Source organism: Mixophyes fleayi, chromosome 3, assembly GCF_038048845.1.
Source record: "Mixophyes fleayi isolate aMixFle1 chromosome 3, aMixFle1.hap1, whole genome shotgun sequence".
Classification (NCBI taxonomy): Eukaryota; Metazoa; Chordata; class Amphibia; order Anura; family Limnodynastidae; genus Mixophyes; species Mixophyes fleayi.
In genome coordinates this window covers 250,360,598-250,381,513 of record NC_134404.1, presented here as the reverse complement: position 1 = coordinate 250,381,513, position 20,916 = coordinate 250,360,598, and the positions used below count along the sequence as shown (strand labels likewise).

Genomic DNA, 20,916 nt, shown 5'->3' with positions numbered 1-20,916 from the left:
CTGGACATGGGCGGGCATCCTCTGGAGGATTATCACTCCTTAGTGGGTAAGGTTCTAAATCAAACTGAGTGCTGGGTGTGCTCACATGTGCCTCAGGGACAGCATAACATAGGGCTAGTACCATTCCCACTAAACATTTCTGAGGTACTAGAATTGAGGGGAGGGAGGACCATAGAAGGGAGGTACAATAACACTAGGTCCCCTAGTCTGAAGCTTCGACAATACTCCTTAGACAGATCTTTACTGTGCCTAAACATCTCTCATGCAAAGCGTCTGGAGAATTGGGAAGCTGACCTATCAGATCAGACAATGGCTCGCCACACTCATTTTGGAGGGAGACTTGTAAGGTCACCAATAGGCAGGACTGTTGATGGACACCACAAATTAGGGCGTGTAACTAAACATCAGAAAGTATCCATTGGAAAGGTCTCTATAGGTAATTTAATGCAATAAGGAAGAAAGAATAGTACTGGAAGGAGCACTCTTTTGAACAGATAATGTTATATTATCAATTTATACATTAAAAGGAACAACCTTTATTGGTAAATTTAAAATGAGTAAGCAAAATATTAAAATACGATGATTGGTGTGAATTGAACCTGAATATTCTTCAGTTAAAAGGTAGAAACTACCCCACTGGCCTGATGCTATATGTACTCCCTCTATTACTATTGGAAGATATTCGGGAAATATGGGGGTGATATAGGATTAGGGACTGTAATGAACCTATATGGTAGGTCCACCTAAAGGCAGGCTGAAAACCGCCTTCTGGAATTAATTAATTAGTCCACAGTTATCGTTAGTTCCACTGAATTATTAATGAACATAATGATTCATTAATCTAATACATATTCCCTGTCAGAGTGGTGCTTGTCACCATACTCTGATCATAGGGATGAAATATTTGTACTGATGTACTGCTGGTTTAATCTCTGGAGGACCACCGTATATTTGGCTTAATAGCTAATGGACCCCCGTTATTCCTAGCTAGCTATATGGAGTGTTGATTTCTCCCTAATTAGTTCTGTCATCTATTACTAGCGTGAGGACCTGATATCCAGCTCCGTACATCGTACACACTGTCAGTGGACCATGGATTGTTATCCCCTAAGCCTAATTCATTTGTTACTAGAAATCTATTAAAGTCTCCTATATTTTACCACCATGCGTATATCGTTATATTTATGAGGACATAGCTATCAGGCTCAGCATGAACGCCGACGTGCGTTTTGCCTATGAGCTTTAACGAGGCAACCAGACTGAGCCTTATAAAGGGAAAAACCCACCCACATTGTGACGTGCATGTGTCAGCTATGGCTAGGAACTATGCGTTCCCCGTTATTCACATGCATTGATAGGTTATTAGACATCACATGACACTGTCATATGTTCAGTGATGTGGTTTGTTGATATTATGATTCCAAACGGGAGGCCCGTCATAGAGCAAGTAATATGATTGGTCCCCTGTCGCATAACAGGAGGATAACAGAATTTAATTGGTGTTACCATATTTTGGTAAGTATAAATCTTTTACCTTACCTATGATAGGTAGAGATTGAATGCATAGTAATTATTAGGAGGAGAATTTATCGTTCTTTAGTATACCTATTTATTATTGTTCCGTTAAAACTATATATAATTAATAAATTTGCAATCACCCATTAATTATCATGGTGAAAATGTGGACTTTCTGAACGATGTAAAACCTGAAGTATCTTATGATAAATAAAGTAGGTTATAGCTCCCTTTTACAAAACTCAAATGTTCTTACATGTTTCAAAATGAAATATATACCTCTCACCACAGCAGCCTATTATAAAAATGAACGTATATTGATACAAAGAAAGGTATTAAGCATTCTCTGATATGTCGCTTTCATATCACATCAAATAGAATTATACTTATTGATTCGACATTCATTAGTAATTTTTAATGTGATCTAGTATTATAATTGTAAACTTCCCAACCACTATTAAAAAAGTGTATATAAAATGTACTGTAGGTCATAACTCCCTCTAAATATTTAGAGGGAGTTATGACCTACAGTACATTTTATATACACTTTTTTAATAGTGGTTGGGAAGTTTACAATTATAATACTAGATCACATTAAAAATTACTAATGAATGTCGAATCAATAAGTATAATTCTATTTGATATGATATGAAAGAGACATATCAGAGAATGCTTAATACCTTTCTTTGTATCAATATACGTTCATTTTTATAATAGGCTGCTGTGGTGAGAGGTATATATTTCATTTTGAAACATGTAAGAACATTTGAGTTTTGTAAAAGGGAGCTATAACCTACTTTATTTATCATAAGATACTTCAGGTTTTACATCGTTCAGAAAGTCCACATTTTCACCATGATAATTAATGGGTGATTGCAAATTTATTAATTATATATAGTTTTAACGGAACAATAATAAATAGGTATACTAAAGAACGATAAATTCTCCTCCTTATAATTACTATGCATTCAATCTCTACCTATCATAGGTAAGGTAAAAGATTTATACTTACCAAAATATGGTAACACCAATTAAATTATGTTATCCTCCTGTTATGCGACAGGGGACCATCATATTACTTGCTCTATGACGGGCCTCCCGTTTGGAATCATAATATCAACAAACCACATCACTGAACATATGACAGTGTCATGTGATGTCTAATAACCTATCAATGCATGTGAATAACGTGGAACGCATAGTTCCTAGCCATAGCTGACACATGCACATCACAATATGGGCAGGTTTTTCCCTTTATAAGGCTCACTGGAATCGTCAGTCTGGTTGCCTCGTTAAAGCTCATAAGCGAAACACGCGTCGGCGTTCATGCTGAGCCTGATAGCTATGTCCTCATAGATATAACGATATACGCATGGTTGTGAAATATAGGGGACTTTAATAGATTTCTAGTAACAAATGAATTAGGCTTAGGGGATAACAATCCATGGTCCACTGACAGTGTGTACGATGTACAGAGCTGGATATCAGGTCCTCACGCTAGTAATAGATGACAGAACTGATTAGGGAGAAATCAACACTCCATATAGCTAGCTAGGAATAACGGGGGTCCATTAGCTATTAAGCCAAATATACGGTGGTCCTCCAGAGATTAAACCAGCAGTACATCAGTACAAATATTTCATCCCTATGATCAGAGTATGGTGACAAGCACCACTCTGACAGGGAATATGTATTAGATTAATGAATCATTATGTTCATTAATAATTCAGTGGAACTAACGATAACTGTGGACTAATTAATTAATTCCAGAAGGCGGTTTTCAGCCTGCCTTTAGGTGGACCTACCATATAGGTTCATTACAGCCCCTAATCCTATATCACCCCCATATTTCCCGAATATCTTCCAATAGTAATAGAGGGAGTACACATAGCATCAGGCCAGTGGGGTAGTTTCTACCTTTTAACTGAAGAATATTCAGGTTCAATTCACACCAATCATCGTATTTTAATATTTTGCTTACTCATTTTAAATTTACCAATAAAGGTTGTTCATTTTAATGTATAAATTGATAATATACCATTATCTGTTCAAAAGAGTGCTCCTTCCAGTACTATTCTTTCTTCCTTATTGCATTAATGTTCCAAATGAGTACTGGAGCACCTCCCCATGATATATTGAGTAAATAATTATACCTATTGATATACAAGGGGTTTATAGCCTGGTGCTGAGTACATCTCAAACTGTCTCTATAGGTAATTGTAAGAATGTCATCCATGCTGACACGTGTCTCGAACATATGGAGGCACTAGGCATGGGTAGTTTTGTCAAAACCTTATGTGATATAATTAATGGGCATGCTGTTCCTTATGTTCTCCCTGATTATGTGTACTTTGTTTGTGGGAGAAAAGCTTATTCCTGGGTGACTCCGAGTTCCAAGGGTTTGTGTTTCTTAGCTAAACTGGTTCCTGAAATCATGACTATTACTCATGCAGAAATGGTTGGTATTCACAAGACTACATCACCACCATACATACACATACACACACAGTATGAACACCGTGGCAAGAGAAATATGATTCCTGGTGAGGAGCCCATAGCTACAAAATTGATTAGTGAAACCGCTGGTTTTCAAGTTATGGTTAGTCTAGACCTCACCAGGACCGCTCGGGGAACGTTAAATTTTAAATATATTCATGACCTAGCTAAATTAATAGACAATATCACTGAGATGTATGATGACACTTTCAGGTATACTGGAAGGGAGCTACAAGCGTACAAGAAGGAGTTGGTGCAACATAGGTTGGTACTGAATTATCTCACCTCTATTACTGGTGGATACTGTGTGACTTTGGCCACCCAGTTTGGTGTCAAGTGTTGCACATACATCACCAATAATACAGATGACCCCAAAGAGGTTATAGACCGAAAGATGGACGAAATACTGCAACTGAAAAGGGAATTTTGAAGGAACCATAATTCTTCGTTATATGAGGTCGGGAAAAGGTGGCAGGTTGGTTCTCGTGGTTGAACCCTGTGAAATGGTTCTCTGGTCTGGGGGAGTGGGTACAGGAAATTGTTGCTAGTGTAGGTAAGCTCCTTCTCCTTATACTGGGTGTCATCTTAGCAATTGGTTTATGTGTCAAATGTGTTCCTACTGTGTTGAGGTATGGAAAACAGTCTTCTGGGAGAATCACTGAGAATGAGGCTGAAAGGGTGGTGAAAGATACCGAGATCATGGTCTGTGAGGAAGTATTGTATAATCCTGAACTTGAGACGGTGATTATGTGATAGTGTATAACACTAACAAAGGGTGGAGCTGTCGAATTCAGCAAATTGGATAGAGTAATTTCAATTTATATCGAGCAAACTTGATTGTCTTTGTCTGAAATTATGCGTAGAGCACGCTATGGCGTGGAAGGGCGTATCCAGCCACAACACATGGCAATATCAGTTTTACACCTTTATGTACATTCGCATATACACACACATTTGTAAATAGTACACATTAATTGTAGTTGCAACACATAGTTATTTGTGTCGAAATATAGTAGTGTTTATGTGTAATATTATAAGTTATGTGCATATTAGTAATACATACGGTACAGGTTAAAAGAAAAGTGCCATGTCTGGTATCATATTAATCCCCTTTACATCAGCAGCTGTCCGGTACATTCGGCGAAGAGATCGCACATTGCATACTCTAGTTATTGATGTTAGGGAATAAACCTTTAATATGATGCAGAGTATAATATACTAATGGACTGGTTGTAACTGGAGTTTTGGTGGGAAGAACAGAGCACATCCCCTGAAGAGATGACCCCCACCTTTGGATTCCTTAGATTGAACCAGCCTATGACATACAACCCCCTGGACCTTCCTTAAACCTGGACCAATAGGAGCAAGCCACACCATCTGCACTGTTTCATTGTATTTCTGTTTGCATATAAGCAGGAGCTTTTCATCCAGTGATCAGACATCTTGTCCACAGACTTCAGGACTGAATGACTGTTCGGTGGATCCAGAGCGCATGCGATAAGTAACGGCTGTACTTATTATTATTTCGCTTGAATTTTTCTGCTACTTTTTGAGAATAAATATTTGTGCGTTGGAATCACAAATCGAGATTCGACAATCGTTATTGGATAGCGACAAAACGTGCATAACACATAATTGTTTAAAAGCAACGTTTAATTTGTGTTTTTTTCTTCATATTTTTTATAACCTGTATGAATCTGCAGTAATGTGTATAGCATAATACTCTGTTTAATGCTAAAAAAAAAAAACTTTAAAAGGGCAGATTTTTAACATATCAGCAGAAGGCGATCTCTGAAAAATAGGTGAATACTCTGGGGACACATATATAATGAGTAACCCACATTATATTACACTTTTGATTTAAATTTAATATTTATTCCTATCAACCGTACTTTGGGAAGTATAATAATGGAATAAAAATCAAGATCTAGGGCCTGATTCATTAAGGATCTTATTTGTGTGCTACATGAAAAAACAGTCAGTATTTAACTTATGTGCAAAACAGAATACTAAGTTGCACCCCTTGCATTGTAACATGGTTTTGTCCAGGAGACTGAAATAAGAAGTTTCTCAAGTTAAGATCCTTAATGAATCAGGCGCCTAGATATTAAATTCTCATTTTTAACTGAATTGCCCCAAATCCCTGAATGATCTTCATGTAGATTATATGTACTTTAATGTTATTTTCTGTAACTGTACACTGATACGTATTTGAATATAGACATTAAATATGTAAAGATGCCACAAGGGGTTTAGCTACTTATGTCGCTGTATGTCTGCTATCATTAATCTGCCTTTGTGTCAGTAACTTTACTGTTTGTGTCTGGATACAGTATACTTAACTAAGGTTATCTAAGGCTGGTTATATTGTTTGGGCTGGGGATAATTTATATTGGGTTTGCATGTGGCTTTTTGCATTTTATAATTACCCCCTAGTGCCATTTATAATTATTTAGCCGTGATTAGACACGAAAATAAGAATTAAATAAGTTAAAATAAGGTAAAACACATGCTAAGATTTATTATAGATTAAAGGATTGGTGGGCTGATCAGGAAACTCTTCGAAAGAACATCTGGCATAGATTAAAAAGTATTGATTGGCTCCAGACCACTCAAGGAAGCTTTTTCTGATACCCCAGATTAATGGCATAGGACGTACACCAGTCCTCTTTTTCAGAGTTAAAAAACTTTTCAGTTTCCGGATGTTTCCACTTAAAAAGTGGTGTGTTTCAACTCATACTACAAGACACATCCCATCTCCTAGCATTGAATAGTTGCATCCTAACTGTCCCTGCTTTTCAGGGACAGTCACAATTTCAATTATTTCTCTTATTCTGTTCATTGAGATCTATTGTCACTATCCTATCTATTGGCTTTATTAAATCTGAGTATTTAAACTACAAAGCATGACATTATAAACATGTTCAGAAAAGAGGGCTTGTAGTCATTTGGGGTCTAACTAAACCTCATCATAGCCGGGTGATATGCTTAGATAAACCTGCTTTCAGCAAAGTGTCCCTGGAAATTATATGCAATTGTTGGCAAATATCATTATGCTTAGCACATTTACCGCTGACAATATTTTTGGATCTTTGACCTTTCTGTCAGCAATTAGAGTATTTATGCTACATGGTACAGGTATCTACCCCCTGCACAGGACTAGGGGATTAACATAAAAATCTGTCACAAAGCAAACTCTGAATTCAATTTTGTTTTGAGATTTTGTGTCTTTTAAAATAGTATGGTTGTGTTTCCTGATGGAAATCTGTTTTTTGATATTTATTCCAAGTGCAGTAGAATTACTGTTCTTCGCTACATACTGTGGCATGTTGTTGGTTTCTACCACTCAAATAACATAAAGTTTGCAGTGGTACTGTTATTTATATGCTTACATTCTATACAACATTTCCAAAGTACAGGCATGTGGAAAGAAAGAGGACTGTGGCAGAAGCCAGCCTAGTAATGATGAGTGGTAAAGACATTGTATGGGTGAAGAAAATGTTTTTTGGAGCTCCTCACAATTTTATGAACTCTGTGCTTAAGAAAATCCAATGAGAAGATTGTTCTTCACTTTTTATTTGTTCAGAGCCAGAACATTTTTGTGGTTGCTTCCAACGGTTTATATAGTCGAGGCGGACACTAAGACCATTGCTGAAGAAACAAGTTGTCATGGGCCTGCCATTGCGGATACATGTGTGCTTTCAATTTTTAGAGCATAGGACACTTTTAGGAGTTAATTTTACAAATCAGACTGATCACTTATTGCTCCGCTGCTGAATTTTAATATGGCTTTAATTCATTATGCCATTTGACCAACTATGTTGTACAAGTTTTTGAATTACCACTTGCATAACCTCTGTTTATTTATATTGTGAGTCATCGTTTAGCTCATGTGCACACCATTTTGGAAAATGGGACTGGAATTGACATTGAAAGTAGAAATAAATAAAAACTTATTTTCTGACTTTTGTTCAATATTAAATTCTTGAAATTTTACTTTCTAATTTCTGTTGTCCCTTATTTTCAGATTCAACAATGGGAGCACAACTTGGAAAAGTTTAACATGGACCTCTTCCGTATGCGCTGCTATTTATCGAGCCTGCAAGGGGGGGAGTTGCCAAACCCAAAGAGTTTACTAGCAGCAGCTGGACGGCCATCCAAACTTGCACTGGGAAGACTTGGTATATTTTCGGTCTCCTCATTCCATGCATTGGTAAGTTTTTGTTTTTACCAGGGTTTATCTTCAATAGCCATAAATCAGGAATAAAAGTTATTGCTACATTTAACTACTGAAATAAATTATTAACTCTATTATAACCAAACTAATGTATAAATGTATTTAAAATAGATTTTTTTTTTTTACAGTACAAATTTTTTTCCCATGGCCCAGACAGGGTTTATATTATAAAGTAAAAGTCATAGCAAACATAGCAAACCATCACACAATGATTTGTTTAATTTGTATTTATTTAACTTAAGATATAATGTACCCATGAAATTACAACATATTAATCACTTTCAAAAGATCAAATGTCTGATGGTTATAATGTGCAGAGCTTTACACAGTAAAATACATTATTACCATTGTTTAGGGGTAGAGTCTCAGACATTCTACATATGCACAATAGGTTTCTAAGAAACTTCTAAATTTCTTGGTTAGCAGCATTTTTGAAAATGTAACTTTGAAAAACACTGATGAATTTGCTTGCTTGAACTTGTATGTTAGATCAGTCCTGTTCATTCATAAAACAATTTGTCAATCTCAGTTTTTTTTACATACAGTAATCATTGGATGTAGTCAATTGAACACCTTTTCCCATAAACTGGGAATAACAACATTAAATATTATTAGGATGTGGTATTTTAAGAGTATTCTAAGATGTTAGAAGCCCACCCTATCTAGAATCAATGTCAAGGCTATTTAAATAGTGAAAAGCAAATAAAAGCATTGCTGTTGCTGATAAATGTCACACTCAGACTTGTGTGAGTGCAATCTGACTAGTATTTCGGTTGCTGCCTAGTGGCATACTTATCTCTGATGAGGTGAGCAAAATGGCACTTTTCACTGGTTGAAATATATATGTATATATATATGTATATATATATATATATATATATATATATATTATATGCTTATACAGTACACAGTGGAGACAGCCATTTTGTGGACTCAGGGATGTCATTGGTTTCGAGCAAATTGATAGGTAATATGACTACCTCCACTTTGTGTAGGTGACAGGTTCACTTTAAGATCATCATCATCAACATTTATTTATATAGCATCAGCAGATTCCATGGTGCTTTACAATTGGGAATAAACAGTATTAAAGGAATACTGGGTAATACATACATACAGAGAGGTAAGATATGCCCAAATCTTCACTATCAATAAAATATAAAATTACAAATACATTCTACCTTTAAATAATACATTGTATACTATATATTTTAGTAATAAACACCGGAGTAGATTTATCAAACCTTCGAAAAAAACAAAAGTGAATGTGTTGCCCACATCAACCAATCAGACTCTAGCTATTATTTATCTAGTACATTCTAGAAATGATAGCTGGAATCTGATTGCTTGCCATGGGAAACACCTCTAATTTTTCTTTTTAGAATGTTTTATAATTATACCCACAATGTTTACAGTAGGGTAAATTCAACTCATCTTGTCATACAAATGATATTTCTCCAATCAAATGCATCTGTCACTCACCGGACAGTGAGTGCCTCTATGCTGGTGCGTGGCTCCCTAGCCTTCCTGCCGGCACCTATCTTGAACCGCGGCCATCCGCCATCCTGATGGACTGCGCATGCGCAGCACCCAAGAACTCTTGTGCCTGTTGCTTTTAATCTAATTGGTTGATCAGGCAACTCTCCCTATTTAAGGCACCTGTGCTCATTACCTCATTGCCTGATCTTGAGTCTCATTCCCTGTGAGTCTCTGAAGGTGTCTCCTGTGTTCTACTAGTGTCTTCAGTTTCCTGCTGATTCCTGTGCTACTCATCGCTGGTTTCCATACCTGCTACAGTCTCCTGTTTCCTGCCTGTGTCCTCAGCTGGACTCTGATTACCGGATCTACTCACCTGTGGTGCCTACACTCGTCTCTGCCGTTCAGCGTCTTTGCAGTCCCTGCATCTTCCTGTGGACAGACTGTTCTACTGAATAGCGGGATGCCTATCTGTTATTGACTTTCTACGTTTACTCTGCATATCCGCTAGGACAAGTTTCCCCTCTCAGCAGCGGTATCCATACCCGCTATAGACTGTTATTGTTACGCTGCATATCTGTTTGGAACAAACCATACTACTCAGTCGTTATATGCATAATTGTGATTGACTATCCGTTATTGGCCTGCATATCTGTGCTGAGCAAGTCTCTACCAAGCAGCGCCACACATACCATTATAGACTTTGCTGGATACGTTGCATATCTGTTGGGATCAAGTTCCTCTGTGCTCTCAGTGTCTGCATCCTATTATCCTTTGTATGCCTCCACTCATCAACACCTGTACACATCCTCACCTATTAAGCAGTGGTACAACTTGCTGTACGCAGACCACTGACTTCCCCGCTACCTACCTGCACCTGGACAAGTCCTCTCACCATAAGCAGTGGTACAACTTGCTGTACGCAGACCACTGACTTCCCCGCTACCTACCTGCACCTGGACAAGTCTTCTCACCATAAGCAGTGGTACAACTTGCTGTACGCAGACCACTGACTTCCCTGCTACCTCCCTGCATCTGCTCACGTCCATCCTGATCTCCGTGTTCAAATCTGCCTTTCCTCAATATCAGCTAGTCGCTGACTCATTGACCAAGATAGCTGCAAGTTACTCCTATTCTTTATTGGCATTCTCTCTCCATCTGCTGTGATATATGTTCCGCTAGTCACCCTGCTACCAGAGGACTGCTGTGTTAACTTCACCACTCTGGTAAGCCCAGTCATCTGGTGAATTCCTGGGCAAGACTCCTAGTGCCCGTGACAGCATCCTTCAGTAATTCTATACCCACTGAACTTCAAAGCTATTCAGTCGTGAAAGTAAAGGAACATTTGTAAAGGTTCCTCTAATTGTAGAGTAGAGCAAAGAGGTGAGAAGTTAAGACAACACACTCTTTGAGTTCTGTGAGTTTACTTCACCTTTGCGTGGGATGTCTATTCTGCACTGTATTGTAAATTCCACATTTTGCATGTAGTCTATAAACAGGGTGTCAGGATGAGAGCATAAATCTGATATGATGAAATAAAATGTTAAATGCCTGAAATTAAATCTGATTTTCAACAATTAGCCCAGTAGGAGGTAATTAGGTTGAGCAAAATGTACTATAATGCAAAATGTTAACAAACCCTGAATGATTAGGCCCTTTAGTTAAAACAAAAAACTCCATTATGGCCAGCTAAAAGTACCCCATTGTACAGGCATATATAAGCAATATCTGAATATTTGTGGTCAATCAAATACAAACCTCTACCAGCCCCATCTCACTAATATTTAGTATTCTAGTGATTGCTGAGACCACAGAGAGCATCCATGTAACCGCCACACAATCATGAGATTATGACCCCCCTGCAGCCTATTTCTTTGCCCCCTCTTACAGCCATTGCTCCCCCTGCAGCCATTTTCCTTACCCCCTCCGGCAGCCATTGCTCCCCCTGCAGCCATTTTCCTTACCCCTTTTTACAGCCATTGCCCTCTGCAGCCATTTTCATTACCTCCTACACTGCACCCATTACCCCCTGCAGCCATTTTCCTTAACCCCCACTGCAGCCATTTTCCTTAACCCCCTCTGCAGCCATTTTAATTTCCTCCCCTACAACCATTTTCTTTAACCTCCCCCCCCCCTGCAGCCATTTGCTTTAACCCCCACGGCAGCCATTTTCCTTACCTTCCACCCTGCATCCACCCCCCCGGCAGCCATTTTACTTACCTCCCCCCTGCAGCTATTTTCATCACCTCCCACCTCTGCAGCCATTTTTCTTACCTCCACCCTGTAGCTATCCCCCCAGTCACATCAAACCCCCCCAGTCACATATATCAGCGCCCCTCCTCTGCCCCCCTTCACACATATCAACCTCTCTCCCTCCCTATAGATTTGCATGGCAGCCCCCCTCCCCCCATAGATTTGTATGACGGGCTCCCCCTCTCCCACCCTATAGATTTGTATGACAGCCCCCCTCTCCCTGCCTATAGATTTGTATGACAGCCCCCCTCTCCCTCCCTATAGATTTGTATGGCAGCCCCCTTCTCCCTCCCTACAGATTTATATGGCATCCCCCCTTCTCCCTCCCTATAGATTTATATGGCAGCCCCCCTTTCTCCATCCCTATAGATTTGTATGGCAGATCCCCCCCCTCCCTCCCTATAGATTTGCATGGCAGTCCCCCTTCTCCCTCCCTATAGATATGTATGGCAGCCCCCTCTCCCTCCCTATAGATTTGTATGGCAGATCCCCCCCTCTCCCTCCCTATAGATTTGTATGGCAGCCTCCTTCACCCTCCCTATAGATTTGTATGGCAGTCCCCCCTCTCCCTCCCTATAAATTTAGATGGCAGCCCCTCTTCTCCCTCCCTATAGATTTGCATGGCATTACCCCCCTCTTCCTCCCTATAGATTTGCATGCCAGTCCCCCTCTCTCCCTCCCTATAGAGTTTCATGGCAGTCTCCCCCGCCTCACTTACCTGTAGTTGTGCTGGACAGCGTCGCTCCTTGCTCATCAGATCAGCAGACAGGATGTGAAGACTTCCTGCTTCCTGTCTGCTGCACAGTATTGTGGCAGCCCATACAGCAACAGGTAGCCTAGCGGGCTGCCTGTTGCTGACCACTGACCACCAATGCTTTTGATCGTCACCCTCTCCATCCCCCGTGCACTGTGGTGACCCACCCCCCGCCCCCCACAATGATCCCCATCCCCACGACTACACCCCCACCCCTCAAAAAAAAATTCAAAAAGTGAATGGAAAAAAATAATACAATAAATAAAATTACCCTTTTAAGAAGAATATAGCTTGGCCAAATTAACCCTTTGAATGCCAGTGTGTGATTTGTTGAAACATTTGATTAACGAGCTGTGTGTGCTTGCATTTACATTTGTGTAATAGTCTGGAGGTGTGAAGAGTAAACCCTTTGCTTGCTGGTGTGGGTCTTGCTAGTCTGTGGATAACTAGAAGCCTTGTGTGCCAGTGTGGGACAGTATATTGGGGTCCTATTGCTCGTATGCAATAGGTGGTGGGAAACCTGAAGTGTGTGGGGTTGTGAGCGCTGTTTGGGGCAATTCAGTAGGTCTATAACCTGTGTGAAAGCTAGAGTGAGACTGCGGGCTGGAATCATGTGTAACCTCATACAGCAAACACCCCAAAGTCACGAAAGCTGGGAGCATGTTTGTGACACACACCGAGAGCTAACACAATATTTTTTTCGAACTATAGATTTTTTTTTGGGATGTATAGTTAATATGGTACACAAATGCATATGTTGACCAATAACACACTAAAATATTATATATGGAAAGGGCTCTTTCCTAAATATTTGCATACGACACGTAACACACAAAAATAATTAAATGATTGTAGATATTTATAAATTTAAGATACGAAATTGACAATATATTAGTAGCGAAATAGATTGGAACAATAATATTTTAAAAATTAAAATAATTTTTATTTACTACTAGTCAAGATGACCTCTTTGAACATCTTAGAGGATTTAAGCTTAAGACAAGAAAAATGGGGAACCAATGTGGAATATCTATTCAGTGAATCACAAATAAGGGACATTGGAGGCCAACATTGGTCAGAGGATCTATTGGATTTAAAATATTTATTAATAAGAGAAACAAAAACCTTTTGGAAGAAAATAACCTTTGGGAGTTATCTTAAACAAAAACTGGTCCCAAGAGGTCTCAGATCAAAACTATTCCCTGAACTAGCTAACGATTTGTTAAGAGAAGAATGGGAACAGACCTTTCTTAAATGCTCACAAGACTTGATGAAAATATTGATCAAGCATGATCAAATTAAATTAGAACAATATACAGTTGAGATTGGCAGGTTAGGTGACAAGCTCAAAGAGTTTGAGAATCTGGATAAATTCCAGAAAACATATGACAAATACAAAAAAGAGGTGAAAGAAATAGAACACATTATTAAGGATAAAAAGAAGAAATTTGCCAGAGATAAAAATGACTTTGACCACAATACTATCTTTAAATGGAATCAATGGAAAGAGAGAACTAAAAGCCATATTACTCAATCTGGTTATACTACATCTGAAGTGGAAACATCTGATGGGGAGATACTTGACAGTCCCAATAGACGCTCAGATTTTAAGTCTTTCACAAGGAAGAGTCAGGAAGGGAAAAAAACAAGAAGAGGAGGACAGAAGTATAAGAAAAAGAGAGATAAGGGACTGGGATGTACCCTTTCAAGGGCAGCACAGGAAACGCCGATACTAGAGGCACAAGAGAATTCGTTAAGGATTATCAATTTATCTACAAAAATATTGACACAAACTCAAATTAATATCCTTTCTAGAGGTCTATCATTTTCTCCTTCAATTAATATGAATCGATTCATCTTTGAAAAAGATCTACATTTATTTGGTCGCAAATTACTATTAAAAATGTTTTTCAGACAAAAACAAATTACTGCTGAAGATACAAATAATATTGAAGAATCAATGCAATTAAACTATCTCAATGCACAAGACCAACAAATGATACAAATCTTTGAAGAAGTCTAGGGTTGAAAAAGATATCAACATTCAGTCCAAATCCATTAATATGTCCTGAAATCTCAATATATATTGATCTTGTTTCTAAAGATGTTGATACAGTCATGAGTAATCGAAATCATAATAATGTTACGAGGGAAGAAAGACAAGTGATAAGAGAGATTAGCAAAATGCTAGCACGTTATAATAAAGCCCTCCGATAAGGGAGGAAAAGTGGTACTGTGGCCAATTAAGGACTACAAATCAGAAGTATATAGGCAATTGTTATAACACTAATAACACTAATAATATAACACTAGTGTTGTAACACTAATTGTTATACAAAATTATCCTCAAATCCTACTAAATCCTTTTTGCTAATATATCAAAATCCTATCAGGAAAGTTTATGATGATGTAATTATCAATAAAACTAATTATGATTTTCTTTGGGTAGAAAACCCCAAGGTAGCAACCTTTTACATACTTCCCAAAATCCATAAAAATGGAAAAAAAACCACCTGGTAGACCAATAGTTTCAGGCCAAGATAATTTGACGGAGAAAGCTAGTAAATATGTTGACACTTGCTTAAGAGAATTTGTATCTTCTCTACCTTCATACATACGAGATACTTTAGATGTACTCAGTAAAATACAGAATATCACTATCAATGAAAATACTTGGCTATGCACATGTGATGTTCAAGCGTTATATACGAATGAGCAGGGCCGGATTAACCATATGGCTAACTGGGCTACAGCCCAGGGGCCTATGGCATCCAGGGGGCCCTTGAAAGTGCTCAGCAGTAGTATTGATCGGTCGGGGGCGCCCCCGGCGCGATCAGTGCTGCTGAGCACTTTCACTGCGGTCCCTCTCTGGCGTGCTGTAGTCTCCTTACTGAGGAGATCTCGTGAGTCTCACTCTCACGAGATCTCCTCAGTAAAGAGTGTACAGTGCGCCGGAGAAGGAGGTAAGTGCCAGGGGGGGGGGGGGGGGGCGTGGGCAGCTCGGATCACGGGGGGGGGCTTCACGGGGGAATGGAGGCCCCCTTAGCCCAGGGGCCTTCATTCCCTTAATCCGGCCCTGTATACGAGCATAGAGCATAACAAACATTTTTTGGAGACCAAAGTGAGGAATGAACATAATGATTTTGTTTTACAACTATTGAAATTTGTCTTAACAAAATTCTTTTTACATTTGATAAAAAATTCTATTTGCAGGTGATGTGTAGAGCGATGGGGACAACGGGTGCCCCCACCTACGCTAATCTGTATATGGGGTGGTGGGAAAGAGACATAGCATTCACCTCAGAAAATGAAATTTACACACAACATGTCATTATATGGTTAAGATTTATCAACGACATATTCCTTATTTGGGAAGGCAATATAGAGATTTTGGTTGCATTTATTAATCATCTGAACATTAACCAAATTAATCTTAAACTTACCTTTGAAATTAACTCAGAAAGGGTTACATTTCTAGATTTAACGATTTTTGTCACGGATCAAAATGAATTATCTAGCGACATCTATAGAAAAGTGACAGCAACAAACAGCATTCTCTATGCCTCTAGTTCCCACCTTCCATCAACAATCCGTAGTATTCCAAAAGGGGAATTTCTTCGAACAAGAAGGAATTGTGTTCATTTAGACCTTTTTGATAAAAGAGCGATAGAACTACGCAACAGTCCGTCACGAAGAGGCTACAGTCACAATCTCATTAAAAAGCCTTTAAAGAAACTAGAAATGTACAAAGAGACTCTCTTATTTTTCCACAATGATGAAAAATATCAGACGAAAATACGGTCAGATTTATTAGTACTTTTTTTTTTTTTTTTAAAAGTTTTATTTTTGAGAAGGTCAATAATGAACATCAGTCCAAGACAAAATCTGTTACAGTCAGGTTATACACATTCAGGGACTAATACAAACATTGTGTATCATAATGAGAATATTGAGATTGACCAAATTTTAGCTATAGGGATAGAAGAAGAAAGAAACAGAAAGGAGGTCAGTCAGAGAAAAGTGGGCAAAATAGATTAGGAGGCGGTGTGGCAGACCGCCAATAGAAGAGAAGAGAAAGAAAGCAGAGCAAGAAATAGAGAAGTGGAGGGAGGGGGGGAAAGGTAGCGGGTTGAGGAGGGATTTATTAGTACTTTTAATAATCAATGGCAATCAATTCAATCAATTCTACATAAACATAGTCATGTCTTGAAATTAGACCTGGATCTTCAAGAAATAATAGGGGATAGAATTTCTACCTGCTGGAGAAGATCTAAGAATTTCCGAGATTTATTTGTACACAGCCATTTTCAGGAAAAGACTCAACAGAATTTTATCCCTGTGGCAAATGCAAGGCGTGTAAATATACAAAGAAATCCAAGCCATTTGTAGATAAATTTGGCTATAATCATATTATCAATAATTTAATCAACTATGACACGTCAGGCATCATATATTGCTTATCCTGTTCTTGTGATTTAAAATACATTGGGATGACAACGAGACCATTTAAACATCGATTATTGGAGCATATCGGCAATATACGTAATGCCGCACAAGACATTAAAAAGATGAAAATTCTAACTTCAGTAGCTCGACATTTCTTGAAGCCACATGATAATGACCCTAAATATTTAACAGCGTTTGTAATGGAAAAGATTAATCTCGGAATCAGAGGTGGAGATTTGAAACAGACATTACTAAGACAAGAAGCTAAAATGATATTCCTAATGGGAACGGCAACTCCCAAAGGATTAAATGATAAGATCAATTATACCATTTTTCTCAGAATTATTGCATTTTTAGGTTTGATAGACAAGAATAAATGGCAAATCCAATTATACTATTTTTTCCTTTTTTTATTGATTAAGATAATAAATAAAAATACATTTCAACAAATTTCACAAAGGAATCTACTCAGTAATATCTAAATTAAAAAATCATGTCTTAATTGACCATTAATATTAAGATAATTGAGACAATAAAGAATATATATTTAGCTATAATATAAAATAATAATGACCCTAAGCTATACTTCTAGTTATAATAAAAATAATAATGAGTTATATTTTTGAAATGTCCAGTCAATTATATACCACATATTACATCAAAAAGACTAGCCATTTATCACTTCAATTCCTTATTCATTTATTTTTACACAATTAGGTTGTCACTTTTGATACTTTTATGAGTATCCTTAATTCACTTTTATGTTTTTTGAGAAATATTCACGTCACTTTATAATAAATATATGGATCAATTAATGGTCCCTTATCACTTATTTGAGCTTGTGCCTAAGGGCATTGATGTTAATCATTAATAATACATAAAATTGAATATTTTTTCAGTATATATATTAATAACATTTATAGATTCACTCTTGCTATTTTAGCATCTACTATGTAATTTTTTAGTCATATTAAAGATGTTCACATTTTTATATAAATTATTAGTGCACAAAAAAAAATAGTATTTTCCATACGTATATATTATTTGGCTAATATTTAAGTATAATAGGATACATGGTTCTTATGAATACTTTATGAATTGTGAGCTCGTTTAGGGACATTTTTTACCATCTATACAACTTGTGAAGTGATTCTGTAGCCTCTTTAACCTAAGGATAATAAACTTTGCTATTTTAATGAGAATTTTTTTTTTACATCAGCTTTTTTGCTCAATAATATTTTGAATATGAGGCTGGTTTGTATCTTAATTTATCTAAATACCAGATCCAGATGCAATTTATTCATTCTAATTTAACATCAGCAATGTCTATTCGGTGATGTCATGACTTCTTATCATGGGTATTGTAATTCAATGAGAAGATTCGGAAAGAGGAGTCCCATATCGAAGATCTGTTTCTTTTAGATCGATTAACTTTACTGTTAATCGTTAGCATTAATATTTACCAATTATATAATTTGAGAGGGGATTGTATAACCATTTAATTTCAAAATAATAAATTACATTATCTTAATAAGGCAATTATTATATCTGGTTGTTTGTTTAATAACATCTAAATATGAGGCTTGTCTGTATTTCATTCCACTTAAATATTAGATCCGAGTGTATTTCATTAATTTAACCTAACATCAGCGGTGTGTATCCGCTGTTGTCATGACTCCTACCAAGGATATTGAGAGAAGACTTGTAGATGGAGTTCCAATTCGGAGTTCTGTGTCTCCTTGATTGGATAATTCTGCTGTCAAGCATGCTAATGTTTGCTTGATTGGAGACACCTCATACGTTACAGATGAAAAGCCCATACTGCCAATATGATATGTGGTTCTTGCAAACACTTTATGAATTGCGAGCTCGTTTTGGGATAATACTTACCAGCTAATGAATTTGTCAAGTAATTCTGTAGCCTCTCTAATTACAGGACAATAAATTATGCCATTTTAATGAGGAAATTCTTACATTAGCTTGTCCGCTCAATAATATTTGATTATGAGGATCGTTTGCATTTCAATTTATTTAAATACTGGATTCGGGTGTAGTTCATTCATTTTATCTAACATCAGTGATGTTTATCCGGTGAAGGTATGACCTTTACTATGGCTATTGTAATCCAATAAGATTTTGAAAGAGGAGTTCCATACCGGAGACCTGTTTCTTTCAGATTGATTAACTACACTGTCAGTCGTTTAGAATTAATACTGAATATGTATGTATTTTGAGAGGGGACTGTATAGCCTTTCATTTTTAGAATAATAAATCACATTATCTGAATGAGACAATCGTTATATTTGTCCGTCCGTTTAATAACATTTATATACGAGGCTCGTTTGTATTTCATCCTATTTAATACTATTTTCTGAGTGTATTTCATTCATTTAACTCAGCGGTGTGTATCCGCTGTTGTCATGACTCCTGCTTTGGATATTGAGAACCAATAAGAAGACTTGTAGGAGGAGTCTCATGTCGGAGTTTTGTGTCTCTTAGATTGGTCAATTCCGCTGTCACTCATGCTAATGCGTGCATGATTGGAGATAAACCATATACATCAAAGATGGAAACCCCTCACTGACAGTATTTAACTACTGTCAGTTCAGTTCTTGTCTTGCCACGACTAAGCAACACAGCGAAACGCGCGTTGGCGCACTGCTGGCTGTATTTGTTGCCTTTAATTATACAAGGGAATTTTCTTTAATCTATTTGCTCCAATAGACCCAAAGATTGATGGAGCATTAGATAGGTAGTCAGCAAGACATGATATATTTACCAACCAGAATCATTGTAGCAACTACTGGTAGTTAGGAATAGCGATTGCTTTATTTTGAGAACTAATTCTTATTGATGATACATTATATCTCAGCAATCTACAAAGTCTTGAATGGCACCTTTAGCCTATTCCCAATAATAATTTGAATATATGGTTACAGTTTATCCAGCGGATTTTAAAGCACACAGTTGTTTTTAAAGTTTATTTGTTTTAATATTTCGCTTAATTCTAACAGCTAATAAAAGTTAAGTTTTACATAATAGTTCCATCATCTCTTTATGAGAATTATAGTTAATCAGAGCATTTGTGCACCTTGTATATTCTCTCTTTCTTTTGCTCTATATACTATTACTATTCATATGTTGCACTCTCTAGATTATGGCACCTCTTGAGGATTAGCCATAATATAAGAATGATGGGAACATGCTCTGAATCAATGGTGCGATAGAATTAGGTCATCCTGCCCTCCTTTTCTTCTTTTTTCTTGTTAGATATGTATCAGTTAAATACCGTGTCTACTGATCTTTGAGCAGTCCATACTGTCGGCAAATCTTTTCAAATCCTCGCAAAAATGCATCCAAATCCCAGTCTTTTTCCAATACAGGGAAATTCTCTGGACGGGGTCTTCTGATACCAGCCTCTCTGAATTCTGGCTGGCGTTGGAGCTTGGTAATCTACAGCTGGTATTTCCTCTCTACCTCTCGCTCTTCTGCCTGGCGCTCCGCTCCCTCCATAGCAGTGCGCCTTTCCGCAAACTAGCGCTCTGCCTTCTCCTTAAACAACTGTATAAGCTGCATTTTGGTCGTAATGTTCTTGGGCTCAAAATTTTTTAGGTCAGTTTGCAAATAAACGTCCATAGCAGTGTCCACACATGAACTATTAGAATCATCCGATATTAACAGTCCACGGTTTTGAGCAATAGCCACAGTCAGCTCCGCTTCTGAATCTTGGCTGTGCCCT

The 20,916-nt window shown here is 37.5% G+C and overlaps 1 protein-coding gene across 2 annotated transcripts in view; it reads left to right on the top strand.

The window, feature by feature from the left end:
* TIAM2 (TIAM Rac1 associated GEF 2) overlaps positions 1 to 20,916 on the top strand; it is a 324,497-nt gene that overhangs the window by 191,579 nt on the left and 112,002 nt on the right. For both annotated transcript variants that reach the window (XM_075203392.1, XM_075203391.1), the window contains one exon: positions 8,039 to 8,224. In XM_075203392.1, the coding sequence (XP_075059493.1) occupies positions 8,039 to 8,224 (186 nt within the window). The remainder of the gene's footprint in view (positions 1 to 8,038; positions 8,225 to 20,916) is intronic.